This window comes from Solea solea, chromosome 17 (genome assembly GCF_958295425.1).
Source record: "Solea solea chromosome 17, fSolSol10.1, whole genome shotgun sequence".
NCBI lineage: Eukaryota > Metazoa > Chordata > Actinopteri > Pleuronectiformes > Soleidae > Solea > Solea solea.
Window position 1 is genome coordinate 22,386,665 of NC_081150.1, and position 15,404 is coordinate 22,402,068.

At 42.4% G+C, this 15,404-nt stretch overlaps 2 protein-coding genes across 3 annotated transcripts; both read right to left on the reverse strand.

The window, feature by feature from the left end:
- Positions 1–8,060: 8,060 nt before the first annotated feature.
- On the reverse strand, positions 8,061–12,203 carry LOC131443304 (NLR family CARD domain-containing protein 3-like). The gene is given in 5 exon segments (XM_058612825.1): positions 8,061–8,735; positions 9,376–9,549; positions 9,640–9,813; positions 9,910–11,704; positions 12,194–12,203. Coding segments are annotated over 5 exon segments (2,730 nt in total). The 3' UTR covers positions 8,061–8,158.
- On the reverse strand, positions 12,168–15,237 carry LOC131443427 (uncharacterized). 2 transcript variants are annotated; one of them, XM_058613052.1, is made up of 6 exons: positions 15,085–15,237; positions 14,217–14,306; positions 14,028–14,135; positions 13,490–13,612; positions 12,946–13,068; positions 12,168–12,524 (listed from the first exon to the last, which is right to left on the reverse strand). In XM_058613052.1, exons 2-6 carry the CDS (start codon positions 14,291–14,293, stop codon positions 12,326–12,328), a joined length of 630 nt encoding a protein of 209 aa, XP_058469035.1. In that variant the 5' UTR covers positions 14,294–14,306; positions 15,085–15,237; the 3' UTR covers positions 12,168–12,325. The 2 variants fall into 2 exon arrangements, with proteins under 2 accessions (XP_058469035.1, XP_058469034.1); XM_058613051.1 differs by having other exon boundaries at positions 14,217–14,309.
- Positions 15,238–15,404: the final 167 nt, after the last annotated feature.

Here is a 15,404-nt window from a genome sequence, read left to right on the forward strand (position 1 = left end):
AAAATGTTCTGGAGATATCGTAGACTAAAACTGACGTAGCTTTTATCAGGTTTTCACACAGTGTGGCATGTGACAAATGAGTACCATGACACAAACACTGTTATTTCATGTTGTGTCATTATATATGTATATATACATATGTCAGTGAATTGTGATCAACAACATTTTCAGGTTTTTGTGATTTATAAAGACCAAGTAGGGATAGAGTCAGAATTTGCAACTTAGCTTCTGTTATATACGTCTGAAATATCTACATAATAATCATACATGTATATGCTCACTAATCAGGTAACCTGGTAAGAAAAATCACATGTTCATACAACAAAAGTGAGCAAATGTGGTCAGTCTACTTATCATTGTGTTGGATTTATGAAGCAGTAAATGTTCAAGTGAAAAAAAATCATGGGAACACTTTCTGCCTTTCTTGCTTTTAATGAAAAGGCAAACAAGGCCCAGAATGGGCTATGAGCAACACAGATCTGTGCTGCAGGTCATGCAGTACACAAGACATGTTTGTTATGTTACAAACAAACAAACAAACAACATTTACATGACAAATTACACTGTACACCCATAACAGGGATTCCTTTACAATGATTTGAAAAAACAAGACTTTGTGGCCCAACTAGCACTTCCTTCAAGTGCTATCTCTCTAAAAACAGTATCCTCAAAGCGTCATTGTTTGCCACTTGCAGTTTCTGAAGGTTGGCTTTTTTATATTTCAACCACAGATGTGCAGTGTACATAGGTGAACAGTACGCTTTGAACACACCAACAGTGCACCAACCGAATTTACGTACCATTACATTTGCTCGCACATACAACATACGACACTGACGAAAAATGTCCTCGTCATCTTTCAGTTGGTCTGTGATCACATGACCAAGATATTTCACTTCACTGCAGATATTTAGAACCTTGCCTGAGAGTTTAAAGTCAGGAAAAGTCCTATGTCTATCTTCCACGGTTCTGCAAACCATTATCACACTTTTTGACTCGTACTTTATATCATGTTGTTCCCCATACACAGAGCACACATTAAGGAGCTGCTCTATACCAGCTGAGCTAGGACTAAAGATCACACAATCATCAGCATACATAAGATGGTTCATCACTGTACTGCCGACCATACAGCCTGTTTTACATGAGCTGAGATGATTTGATAAATCATTCATGTAGAAATTAAACAGAATAGGAGATAAGATGCTCCCTTGTCTTACTCCGTTACTGATATGAAAGGGAGCAGATAAGCAGTTGTCCCATTTAACTTGCATGGTCTGTTGGGCATACCAATAGGACAGGATTCTGACTATATACTTAGGGACACCTACTGCACCCAATTTTTTAAATAATTTCTCATGATTCACCCTATCAAATGCCTTTGAGGCATCTAAGAAACAAATAAAAACAGATTAGTTTTTTCTCTTATAGTTGCTCAGCAGTTCCTTTAGCACATATACACACATATCTGTACCATGTCTAGGTTTAAACCCAAATTGATTTGCTACTTGATGGCCATTAGTCTGAACCAGGGGTCGCGTTAACCAAATATTTTCCGTCATTGACCGTTTTTTTAAAATGTTGACGGAAAAATCTGAGCGCCATCCGTCTATGTTGATAAAAGAGGTGAAAAAAGAGGGATAGATGCAGATGAAGGACAAACTCAGCCCTTGGCCTCAGCGGAGCGAGGAAGCGGCAGTAAGGAGGTTAGGCAAGTTCAGTGGGAGCGGGAGTTCTCCTGGCTGAGGAGGGAGGATAGAAAAATGTTGTGCGACAAAATAAAGATTCCCATCGGAGAATCTGAGCATAATTTCTGACCTGGACACCGTACTCAATGCATCTCGCTATCCTTGTAGTGCTGACAGCGTGTTAAAGAGCTATGGACAGGAGGCTTTGGAGTGCGTCTGTGAGACTGTGCATTTAGGCCACAGGTTAACTGTTCATATAAGCTGCAGTGTACTTTCTGTAGAATTCTCGGTGCACACGGATGTCATGGCCAAGAAAGGTGGCAAGTTGATCCATTTCATTTCCTTTTAGGTTGAGCACTGTGGACAAAGTTGCGACTTGTTTCCGCAGTCTTGTTGACGTGAGTGCCTCTGGGTTTTTTGCACCACATTGGTTGGCGTAGGTGCGAAGGCAATCAGACCCTCTGTAATGGGAAAGAACACCTGGGCGTGCAAATAAGTACACATTCTCTGCGTGGACTTGACACTCAATTCTGTTTTTTTATAAGCAGATCCATTGCAGCGACCATATCAGATGTAAGAAGCACAGGCACCATTCTTGACCTTTTACCACGAATCTCAACTCTGTCAAAGTGCTTTGCAAGATTCTTTTCCAGCTCAGTAAGGCCCATCATAGTGTCAGGATTCAACCGTGTACGGTTTTGGGATGTGAAAGTCTGCAGCTCCATTTTTGAAACTTCCCCCTGCCTTTTTCTGTTAAAAAGTACTACCTGCGTCAAAGTCACTTTAGCAAGATTACCAAAGCTTGTGCTGTCAGGTTTTTCCTCTAGGTCCTTCATGCATTTTGCACACTCAGTAGCAAGAAACCTGTGCATCAACGTCACATCCTGAGTAAATAGTCAAACCAGTGGTTTATTCCATTTGGCTTGTTGAAGTGTACCCAATGCAGCAACTGAAATGGACTCTGTCCACTTTTTCTCATAGAGAGTGGCAAATTGCTTGGCCAACTCTGCAACTTCATGGCGATTTTCAATGATTGCATTGCACTGCACAATGCCAGCAACTTTGGCCAAACTGTGCCCCAGTTTTAAAGCCAAGGATGGGATTTTGTATGAGTTGCTATCCAACTCATAACCAGCAACAGCTCTGACTGCTTGTATCACATGACGAAAATTACTGGGCATTTCAAGGTCTTCTGTGCACTTCAAAGGTGTTGTAGCTCTAGCTGTTATCAATAACCTTGCCATCTCTCTCATTTTTTGGCGTATGTAGTCATTCCTTCTCTCATGTGGTTTCCTTGCATTGTACAATGACTCGCCAAGGCGAATAATTTCTCCTTCACTCCTTACTACCAAGGAAATCTCATCCTGGTTCATTTCACAGGCAATCTTCCAAACAGCTTCATGAATTTCATGAGGTTTTGGTAAGTCGGGTCGGATCCTCTTCTGCCCAGTGGGAAAGTCTTCAACTGACCTCTGAGGGCACCTTCTTACGTGTCTCCAAAGGCAATCTCCATGACAATATTTGCAATGACTGAAATGATCAAATTGTTTCGCTGATGAAGGTCTTCGACAAGGAACCCATTCTCCAGCACCATCACTTGCCCAGTAGCATTATGGTCAAAGTTTCCTCTCTTCTTAAGACACCTAAACAACTCTCTTCTTTTGTGAGATTTCTTATCAAAAACTGAGAGCCTTTGCAACATCAGGCTGATTACTGTGAACAGATTCAAGGTGTCTTGCCAATTTAGAAATGGGCTTTTTACAATAGAAACAATATTGCTTCTTGTTGTACTTGCTTTTTTGTCCGGATGTTTTAAATGGTGAGACTTTTATATCGCTGTCATTGTTCGGAAACTTCTCCGATGAATCGGCACTGCACCTTCTTACATAGTGAAGAACTATGACTGTTGCTTATCGGTGATGAACTAAAACATCTAGGCTTTTCTGAACCTGTAATCTCTCCACTGTGTGTGTATTAATAGCAAGGGTATCATTCTGAAACCATTACAGTGTGCATAACATGGCTTTTGATGAGCCATTAAAAACAAACAATTACAATAAATATTTTCAATCTAATTTTGTTTTAATGGGTAACTAATGTGTCAGATTACCTGGTCACCTACAGCTTGAGGAGTCTCCAACATGAAGTCTGTCATCATGGACTGAGGGATGTTCAACCTTGAAAACCATTATTAACAATATACAGTTATCAAAATTCATTGAATAGGACAGTAATCACTACTTGCACAACAGTTTTCAGTTTGCAATGTATGATATGAAAGAGACCAAGAAAAGAAGACTTTTGTAAATAAAATATTTTCAGCTAAATTATTTACCCACAGAATAATTCATTCTGCTTGCCAGACACAAAGTCCTAAGCCTCTCTCTCTCAAAGATCTTTATTTTGGCTTCATCATAACGTTTCTCACAATGAGAATGGTGTCGCTTCAGATTTTGCAGACAGAGGCTTCCTCTCAGATGTCCCAATTAAGAATCAGATGTAAAGTAATGAGATTATTAATGTTGTGGACATTTTTACATCAACTGATACAGTAATTATCGTTTTAATGCAGTACTTAATGGTGCAATGGACCAAACTGAGATATCTATTATATTCCAAATAGAAAAAAATACATGTGTAATCACCTGTTCATAGGATGCAGTGGATCTATCGCTGACTTCAGGGTCTGCTGAATTAGTCACAATCTCAACACTTGATGTCTGCAACAAAACACAACAGTACACAGTCAGATATGTTGTGTACTATAACATACATTAGAGCAGAACTTATTATAAAACATAACCACACATGTTTCATGAGGATCTGGACTTATTCTTCCAGACTCTATAGAAACTGTTATCATTGTAAATGATATACTTACCAACAATATGGGGACACTGTAACACACACACACTCTACAGTCAGTGGGTCAAACCATATGAGGACGTCAAACCAAACACACACTCAAGTCTTTCACAGCTAAACAATATGAGGACGTCAAACCAAACACACACTCAAGTCTTTCACAGCTAAACAATATGAGGACGTCAAACCAAACACACACTCAAGTCTTTCACAGCTAAACAATATGAGGACGTCAAACCAAACACACACTCAAGTCTTTCACAGCTAAACAATATGAGGACGTCAAACCAAACACACACTCAAGTCTTTCGCAGCTAAACAATATGAAGACGTCAAACCAAACACACACTCAAGTCTTTCACATCTAAACAATATGAGGACGTCAAACCAAACACACAGTCATGTCTTTCACAGCTTAACAATATGAGGACCTGACGACTGAACATATGTATGACTTATGTCAATAACTACCAGCATCTTCTATTGTAGGGTAACAACAAACTGTTGACAACATCTTAGACAACTGTATCTGTAGATAAAAATGAAGAAAAACGTTTGTTTGGTTAGTTTTACAGCGTGTCCATCACCTTAATTGTTAGCCAATTAGCTCAAATGGGGATTGTTAAAACTTACATCTTGTATATGCCAAGATGGATATCTCCACAGTACTGAAGTTCCTGGATGGGACGATCATCAAGAGTGCCAGTGCGGTCTACGTTTCAGAAGCTTTAAAATCAAGCCATGAACCGTTATGTACCATGGCAGACTTTATAAAATACATTCACAATGATAGATCCTACACTGTAGATTATTTAGCAACTATAGCAACTCAGCCATCTTTGTAAGCCTCAGCTCAGTCTATTGGCAAATCACAGGCTGCCTTGCTGACTTACTAACCAATCAGAGGCTGTGTTATTGACTGCTGAGTAACCAAACATGCAGTGTGTGGCAGCATTCATCTCAAATGTCTTTAATACATGAGTGAATTAAGTGGATTAAATATATATGTGTATATATATATATATATTTCTATATATATATATGTATATATATAAATATACATATACATATACATACTCTTTGGTCTTCCTCTAGACCTCCTGCCTGGCAGTTCCAACCCCAGCATCCTTCTACCAATATACTCACTATCCGTCCTCTGTACATGACCAAACATATCATTCTGGCCTCTCTGACCTTATCTCCAAAACATCTAACATGTGCTGTTCCTCTGATTGACTCATTCTTGATCCTATCCATCTTTGTCACTCCCATAGAGAACCTCAACATCTTCATCTCTGCTGCCTCCAGCTCTGCTTCCTGTCTTTTCCTCAGTGCCACTGTCTCTAGACCATACATCATCGCTGGTCTCACCACTGTCTTGTATATCTTTCCTTTCATTCTGGCTGATACTCTTTTATCACACATTACCCCTGACACTTTTCTCCACCCATTCCAACCAGCTTGAACACGTTTCTTCACCTCTTTTCCACAATCTCCACTGCTCTGGATTGTTGACCCTAAATACTTCAAATCCTCCACCTTCTTTATCTCCACTCCCTGTAGCCTCATGGTTCTACTTGGGTTCCTCTCATTCACACACATATACACACATATAATCTGTCTTGCTGCGACTAACCCTTCATTCCTCTCCTTTCTAGAGCATATCTCCACCTCTCAAGCTTTTCCTCCACCTGGTCTCTGCTCTCACCACAGATCACAATGTCATCTGCAAACATCATAGTCCATGGAGATTCCTGTCTAACCTCATCTGTCAGTCTATCCATCACCACCACAAACAAGAAGGGACTCAGAGCGGAACTCTGATGTAGTCCCACCTCCACCTTGAACTTCTCTGTCACACCTACAGCACACCTCACCGCTGTCTCACAGTTAGCATACATGTCCTGCACCAGTCTAACATACTTCTCTGCCACTCCAGACTTCCTCATACAGTACCATAGTTCCTCTCTTGGCACCCTGTCATAGGCTTTTTCCAGATCTACAAAGGCACAATGCAGCTCCCTCTGACCTTCTCTGTATTTCTCTACCAGCATTCTTAAAGCAATGAGCTCTTCAAAGTACTCTTTCCATCTTCCCACTACTTCTGTGGCACCTGTCAACACATGTCCCTCTGTATCCTTAATCAGCCGAACCTGCTGGACGTCTTTCCCATCTCTAGCTCTCTGTTTTGCCAACCTGTATAAATCATTCTCTCCCTCCTTACTTTCCAACCTAGCATACAAGTCATCATACGCCCTTTGTTTGGCCTTTGCCACCTCTACCATCACCTTGTGCTGCATCTCCCTGTACTCCTGTCTGCTCTCTTCAGTCTCCTCACTGTCCCACTTTTTCTTTGCTACCCTCTTTCTCTTTATATACTCCTGCACTTCCCTATTCCACCACCAAGTCTCCTTATCTACTTTCCTTCCAGACGACACACCAAGTAATCTCCTACCTGTCTCCCTGATTACATTAGCTGTAGTTGTCCAGTCATCTGCAAGCTCTCCCTGACCACCCAGATTCTTTCTCAACTCCTCCCTGAAAACCATAGAACAGTCCTCTCTTTTCAGCTTCCACCACTTTGTCCTTTGTTCTGCCTTTGTCCTCTTCGTCTTCCTTGTCACCAGATTCATCCTGCAAACCACCGTCCTATGCTGACTTGTTACACTCTCACCCACCTCTACTTTGCATATATATATATCTTAAAGATATATATATATATATATAAATATATATCTTTATAAACATTGTATATATAAATATATGTATGCATATATGTATGTATATATATATAGTATATATATATATATATATATACAAAAATTGTGACATTTTAGGACTTTGGAGATTTTTAGTCTGGGAGCATGTTTGGAGAGTCCAGAATACCATATAATGGTCAGAGAAATGAGGACCTCTAAAATGTCCTCATATTTCTTAACGTACTGATATTGTTGGTGTGTTATCATAAAAAATGTCCTGATTTGTCACAAATACAAGTGCACACACACACACAGCAGAAACCACACTTCCCCATTCATGGCATAATCTGCTCATGTGTGTTTCGTTTTCCATGTGTGTGTGTGTGTGTGTGTGTGTGCGTAACTCTGAGTGTTGTTCTGCTCACACGCAGCAGGGGGCGCTGTTGTCAGGCAGCATGAAGAGGAGGAGGAGAAGCAATGCATGCTGGGACAGAAAGGCTCGTCAGTGAGAAGATGATGTTCTTCAGACAAAGAGTAAACTCTTAACATCTTTATTTACTTTGTTTTCTATTGGATTGAAAACCTTGAATTTTATTTTATATTATTTTGACTGCTTTCTTTTTATTTTATATAAAGCATTTATTCATTTTTAACTGATTTTACTTTCTGTATCTTTTAATTTCACTTTCAAACATTCACTTTTTGTTATTTTTATCTCAGTGTGTGTGAACCTGTGTGTTTCAGGCTGGTTCTCAGCAGCAGGGGGCGCTCACAGCGCAGGACGGCGGCTCAGTTAATGACAGACATGTTGATTTTTTAAGTCTTTATTTATTGATGGTTTCAACAAAGAATGACTGAGACGAGCTTTGACCTCGTCCACCACTGAAGCTGCTGTCTCTTCATGTCCTACAGAGGACACAGAGACACTGAGGAACCACGACAGACCAGGAACCCAGGGTAAACCGGTTCAGTGAATGTGGTCCTGAAGGTGTGGAGGTGGATCAGTGAGTCAGAGGAGACGTTGTAGAAGGACAGATTCCCAGCAGGACAGTCCACATACACTGATACTCTGTGAGAGACAGAGGACATGATGGGTGTTTGTGTCCCACAGTGACGGACAGAGTAACCAAGACCATCAGAGCAGATCAGACTCCAGGACTGATCATTATCTCCAAACAAACAGTCAGAACTGTTGCCTTTCCTCTTGATTCCTCTGTAACTCAGTGATATATAAACATCTCCTCTCCACTCGACCTCCCAGTAACAGCGACCAGTCAGACCAGGTCTACACAGCAGCTGAAACCAGAACTCAAATCTGTCTGGATGATCAGGATACGACTGATCTTCTCTCACAAGGTTTACTTTCCTGTTGTCGTCAGACAGTTTGAGTTTTCTGTTCATTGTGTTTGTGTCCAGTTCCAGTTCAGTTTCAGGAGGCTGTTTGAAGTGGACCAGGACTGTTCTGTACCCAGTACCAGGACTTCTCACATGATACTGCTACTCTGTGCAGATGCATGGTTCTGGTCGTTTCTCAGGCTGAACTACGTGACATTCACTCGTTCTCACCAGAGTCTAGTGTTTGTTTCTAGTTTTCTAGTTTATTGTCAAACAAGAACAATATCTATCAGGCAGATGATCTGCTGTGGCGCCCCCTAAAGGGAGGAGCCAGAAGAAGAAGAACAACAGGTGTTTAAAAAGTGTCACTAATGTTTGGTTATACTCACTGACAGAGGAAAACATAACAGGACATCTTCAACCTAAACCTGCTGACAAGTTTTAATACTGCTGCTGATCATGAAGAGGAAGATGAGGAGAAGGAAGAGGAAGAGGAGGAGGAGGAGGAGGACAATACCTGAGAGTGTCCAGTCTCCAGTGAGGACTCCTCAGTCCAGCAGACAGCAGCTTCTCTCCTGAGTCTCCTGGATGATTGTAGCTCAGGTCCAGTTCTCTCAGATGGGAGGGGTTGGAGTTCAGAGCTGAGGTCAGAGAAGAACATCCTTCCTCTGAGACCAGACAACCTGACAGACTGGAGGTAAGAAGATATGATGAACTCAGTGATTCAGAAAAAACATCTTCATCAACAAGAACCTAAAGAAGCAAAGAGTCTGAGTCAGAGTTCTGACCTGAGAGTCTCCAGAGAACAGTGAGGACTCTTCAGTCCATCACACAGCAGCTTCACTCCTGGATCCTGCAGGTTGTTGTTACTCAGGTCCACGTGTCTCAGACGAGAGGACACAGAGCTGAGGACTGAGGACAGAGCTTCACAGCTTCTCTCTGAGAGTTAACAGCCACTTAGTCTGAGGAGGAGTTCAAGAAAATCTATTCACATATGCAATTAAAAAAACACTCAGAGTAGAATTGTCCATATAAATCAGCTGAGCACCAACCTGAGAGTCTCCAGAGAACAGTGAGGACTCTTCAGTCCATCACACAGCAGCTTCACTCCTGAATCCTGCAGGTCGTTGTTACTCAGGTCCACGTGTCTCAGACGAGAGGACACAGAGCTGAGGACTGAGGACAGAGCTTCACAGCTTCTCTCTGTGAGTTTACAGCCACTCAGTCTGAGGTAGAAAACAGTGATGAACAAAAGGTTAAACGTGTTTGTCTTGTGCTCTTTAGAATATGTCTTATTAATATTTATATACGGATCCACGTACAGAGCTTTGTTGGAGGCTTTGACCACTGGCAGCAGCTTCAGAAGAGCCTCCTCTGAAGCAGAGTATTTCTTCAGGTCAAACTCTTCCAGATCTTTTCCTGATGACAGTAAGATGAAGACCAGAGCTGACCACTGAGCAGGAGACAGTGTCTTTGTGGACAGGCTTCCTGATCTCAGGAACCATTGGATCTCCTCCACAAGAGAACGATGGTTCAGTTCATTCAGACAGTGGAACAGATTGATGCTTCTCTCTGCTGACAGATTCTCACTGATCTTCTTCTTGATGTACTCAACTGTTTCCTGATTGGTCTGTGAATCACTTCCTGTTTGTGTCAGTAGACTTCTTAAGAGCTTCTGATTGTTCTCCAGTGAAAGACCCAGGAGGAAGCGGAGGGACAAGTCCAGGTGTCCATTTGGACTAAGTAAGGCCTCGTCCACAGCACTCTGGTGCAGATGATTTAGTTCAGGTTTGTTTGTTTGTATGGACCACTGGCTCGTTGTTGGTTCGTCTGACACCAGATTTGTTCCAGAGGTGATGAAGGTCAGATGAACATGAAGAGCAGCCAGAAACTCCTGAACACTCAGATGGACAAAGCAGAAGACCTTGTCCTGGTACAGGCCTCTCTCCTCTTTAAAGATCTGAGTGAAGACACCTGAGTAAACTGAAGCTGCTGTGATATCGATGCCACACTCTGTCAGGTCTGATTCATAGAAGATCAGGTTTCCCTTCTGCAGCTGCTCAAAAGCCAGTTTCCCCAGAGACTCAATCATCTTCCTGTTCTCTGGAGTCCAGTGTGGATCAGTCTCAGCTCCTCCATCATATTTGACCTTCTTCACTTTGGACTGAACCACCAGGAAGTGGATGTACATCTCAGTCAGGGTCTTGGGCAGTTTTCCTCCATCTCTGGTTTTCAGCATGTTCTCCAGAACCTTTGCAGTGATCCAGCAGAAGACTGGGATGTGGCACATGATGTGGAGGCTTTGTGATGTCTGGATGTGGAAGATGATCCTCCTGGCCTGCTCCCCATCTCTGAACCTCTTCCTGAAGTAGTCCTCCTTCTGTGGGTCCGTGAACCCTCTGACCTCTGTCACCATGTCCACACAGTCAGGAGGGATCTGATTGGCTGCTGCAGGTCGTGTGGTTATCCAGAGGCGAGCAGAGGGAAGCAGTTTCCCCCTGATGAGGTTTGTCAGCAGCACGTCCACTGAGGTGGACGCTGTGACGTCAGTCAGGATCTCAGTGTTGTGGAAGTCCAGAGGAAGTCGACACTCGTCCAGACCATCAAAGATGAAGACCACCTTAAAGTCTTCAAACCTGCAGATTCCTACTTCTTTGGTTTCAGTGAAGAAGTGATGGATGAGTTCCACCAAACTGAACTTCTTCTCTTTCAGCACATTCAGCTCTCTGAAGGTGAAGGGAAACATGAACTGTATGTCCTGGTTGCTTTTGTCTTCAGCCCAGTCCAGAGTGAACTTCTGTGTTAACACTGTTTTCCCAATGCCAGCCACGCCCTTTGTCATCACTCTTCTGATTGGTCCGTCTCTTCCAGCTGAGGCTTTAAAGATGTCTTCTTGTCTGATGGATGTTTCTGGTCTGTCTGGTTTCCAGGAAGCTCTTTCAATCTGTCTGACCTCATGTTCTTCATTGACCTCTCCATTCCCTCCCTCTGTGATGTAGAGCTCTGTGAAGATCTCATTCAGAAGGGTGGGGTTTCCTGCTTTAGCCACACCCTCAAACAAACACTGGAACTTCTTCTTCAGGTTTGATTTGAGTTCACGTCGACAAGCTGGAGCTCTGATTTCTGACAGAACACAAGAAAATAAATCAGTGAGTGGATCATTGAGAAAATAAGATGTTCTTCCTTTCACATTAAAAGTCCTCTTACTGTCAGCTAGCTTCTCCTGCTTCAGCCTCCTTAAGAAGTCCTCTGTGATCTTCAGAAAGGCCTCTCTGCTGCTCTTCTCCTCCTCATCCTCCCTCTGACTCTCTAAGACTTCTATATGATCTGTATCCAGAACCTTGTGGATCTTCTTCAGCTCGTTCTTCACAAAGCAGATGATGTTCTCCTCCAGCAGCTGGAACAGAACATGTGAAGTTTAACTTCAGCTCATCAGTGACAGAGTGAAGTCCTGCAGGTCCACAGAGCAACATCCAGACTGTCAGGACCAGGACTCTGCTTCAGTATTAACAGTAGTGTCATGTTTGTACATTTACACACCTTAAAAATGGAGTCCAGGTCTTCAGTCAGATCACTTCACCAAAACCCAAGCATGTGAGCCAGGACTGTTCCACATTTATTCAACATTTCTTATTTTTTCATGGGTCCAGATCTGAGATTAAATGGGGACAGGTCTGTTTGGGACTTGGGTCCAGAATGTCTTGGGTCTGCATGGGTCTGGGTCTGAATTCTCAAATGTTAGGTGTCTCTGGTGCTACATGGTGGATCATTTGAGTTGTTGACCTGTGAAGACCTCCACCCTCCATCATCTGACCTCTGTTCTTGTTCGAACTTCAAAGGTTCATCCATGGACCAGTCACTCTTCATGGACACACAGCTGGGTCCAGGTCCAAGTCCAGGTCCAGCAGAGTCTGGTCCCTGTTGATGGATCCTCCTACTAACACAGGACATGACATGTAAATACAACATCTGCTGTGATTGATCTCATTAATGATCTACAGTATCAGGAGACACAAGGAAAACAGGTTTGTGTCAGAAATGGTTGAGTGTGACCCAGATGGTGTCAAACATTACACTGATTAACACATTTAAGACTTCCACATCTTCAGTCAGATCACTTTACCCAAACCCAAGCATGTGAGCCAGGACTGTTCCACATTTATTCAACATTTCTTATTTTTTCATGCGTCCAGATGTGAGATTAAATGGGGACGGGTCTGTTTGGGCCTTGGGTCCAGAATGTCTTTCGGTCTGCATGGGTCTGGGTCTGAATTCTCAAATTTTGGGTGTCTCTGGTGCTACATGGTGGATCATTTGAGTTGTTGACCTGTGAAGACCTCCACCATCCATCATCTGACCTCTGTTCTTGTTTGAACTTCAAAGGTTCATCCATGGACCAGTCACTCTTCATGGACACACAGCTGGGTCCAGGTCCAAGTCCAGGTCCAGCAGAGTCTGGTCCCTGTTGATGGATCCTCCTACTAACACAGGACATGACATGTAAATACAACATCTGCTGTGATTGATCTCATTAATGATCTACAGTATCAGGAGACACAAGGAAAACAGGTTTGTGTCAGAAATGGTTGAGTGTGACCCAGATGGTGTCAAACATTACACTGATTAACACATTTAAGACTTCCACATCTTCAGTCAGATCACTTTACCCAAACCCAAGCATGTGAGCCAGGACTGTTCCACATTTATTCAACATTTCTTATTTTTTCATGCGTCCAGATGTGAGATTAAATGGGGACGGGTCTGTTTGGGCCTTGGGTCCAGAATGTCTTTCGGTCTGCATGGGTCTGGGTCTGAATTCTCAAATTTTGGGTGTCTCTGGTGCTACATGGTGGATCATTTGAGTTGTTGACCTGTGAAGACCTCCACCATCCATCATCTGACCTCTGTTCTTGTTCGAACTTCAAAGGTTCATCCATGGACCAGTCACTCTTCATGGACACACAGCTGGGTCCAGGTCCAAGTCCAGGTCCAGCAGAGTCTGGTCCCTGTTGATGGATCCTCCTACTAACACAGGACATGACATGTACATACAACATCTGCTGTGATTGATCTCATTAATGATCTACAGTATCAGGAGACACAAGGAAAACAGGTTTGTGTCAGAAATGGTTGAGTGTGACCCAGATGGTGTCAAACATTACACTGATTAACACATTTAAGACTTCCACATCTTCAGTCAGATCACTTTACCCAAACCCAAGCATGTGAGCCAGGAATGTTCCACATTTATTCAACATTTCTTATTTTTTCATGGGTCCAGATCTGAGATTAAATGGCGACGGGTCCGTTTGGGACTTGGGTCCAGAATGTCTTGGGTCTGCATGGGTCTGGGTCTGAATTCTCAAATATTAGGTGTCTCTGGTGCTACATGGTGGATCATTTCAGTTGTTGTGAAGACCTCCACCCTCCATCATCTGACCTCTGTTCTTGTTCGAACTTCAATGGTTCATCCATGGACCAGTCACTCGACATGGAGACACAGCTGGGTCCAGGTCTGGCAGAGACTGATCTCTGTTGATGGATCCTCCTACAAACACATGATGTGTAAATAAAACACTGAGCTGTGACATGGAGACAAGTCACATGATCCATGAGATCCTCATCTCACCTCTGACCCTCATGTTCCTCACACAGAGTGGTTTTAGAGGGCGGAGCTTCCTCTTTACTGGCCTTGATCTGATTCATAGCAGAGTGCCACCTGCTGGGAGAATAAAACTCGCTCATTACAAGTTCTGCTAACATGGGTGGACCACATTGACCTAATGTTATACTGTGTCAGCAGAGCTGCTTCAAAAGGGTTGGGCCTTCTTTACATTCAGAGGAACCAGGACATGTTCACATCCCATAATAAGACAAGTTTGCAGTATTACACCAGACATTTAGGCCTCTCTAAGTCACTACAGGGTCAATTCATTCTGTGTAAAAACCTCAGTCACTGAGCAAGAGTCAGTGACGTGACATTCATGAGCTTCACAGTAAAAACATCACGTCCACTCAGTTACAGTGTTGTTTTCGTAAATGATGACGATGACGAAATTATTTTGTTGACGCCCCTTTTTTTTAGTAGAGTCGGTCGCGGCGCACCACTGGCAAGGAAATTTTATGTCAAACTTATGTGTGACACTGTTGTATGATGAAGCCGGCATCAATTCATGAAAAAAACTGTTGAAAAGTTGAATTATGGAGATTAAAGGTTTCTGCCCAACAGTAATCTCCAATACTTATTGACCTAAATGGATTTGTTAAAAGACTATACTTCTTTTTTTTTTTTTTTTAAACTAAAACTGACTAAAACTTTTTTGATTTTGACTAAAATTGGACTAAAACTATCACATGATGAAATGACTAAAACTAATCAGCGTTTTAGTCCAAAAGACTAAAACTAAGACTAAATCTAGAATGGCTGCCAAAAACAACACTGCTCAGTTACAAAGTTCTTTTTCACATGTGTGATGAGATGAGTTTAGTTCTGTTACCTTGTGAAGGCAGGAAATGATCGTCATGAAGCTGCTGAACGTCTGTGAAGTGATTCTGCTGCTGAACATCGAACAAAACACAGACCAAAGTTTTCTCAAGTGTTATCTGAAGGAAATGTGATGAATGTGATCAAATAACTGCTCTGATCTGAACTTTACACTCAACTCTATCAACTGCAGTCAAATATTAACAGAATCAGATCTTATCACTGAACAATGATCTCGCTCAGACACATAAACCTATACAGTTATAACTCTAATCGACTCGACTCAGTTTAGTATCAGCTATGTTGTTTTCCGTGACTTCGTAGCACCTCCTC

Coding starts and splice junctions, on each gene's coding strand:
- LOC131443427 (XM_058613052.1), bottom strand. CDS start 14,293: ATGAATCAGATCAAGGCCAGTAAAGAGGAAGCTCCGCCCTCTAAAACC. Junction 14,136..14,216: donor GAGGAACATGAGGGTCAGAG/GTGAGATGAGGA, acceptor ATGTGTTTGTAG/GAGGATCCATCAACAGAGAT. Junction 13,069..13,489: donor AAGTTCGAACAAGAACAGAG/GTCAGATGATGG, acceptor GTCCTGTGTTAG/TAGGAGGATCCATCAACAGG.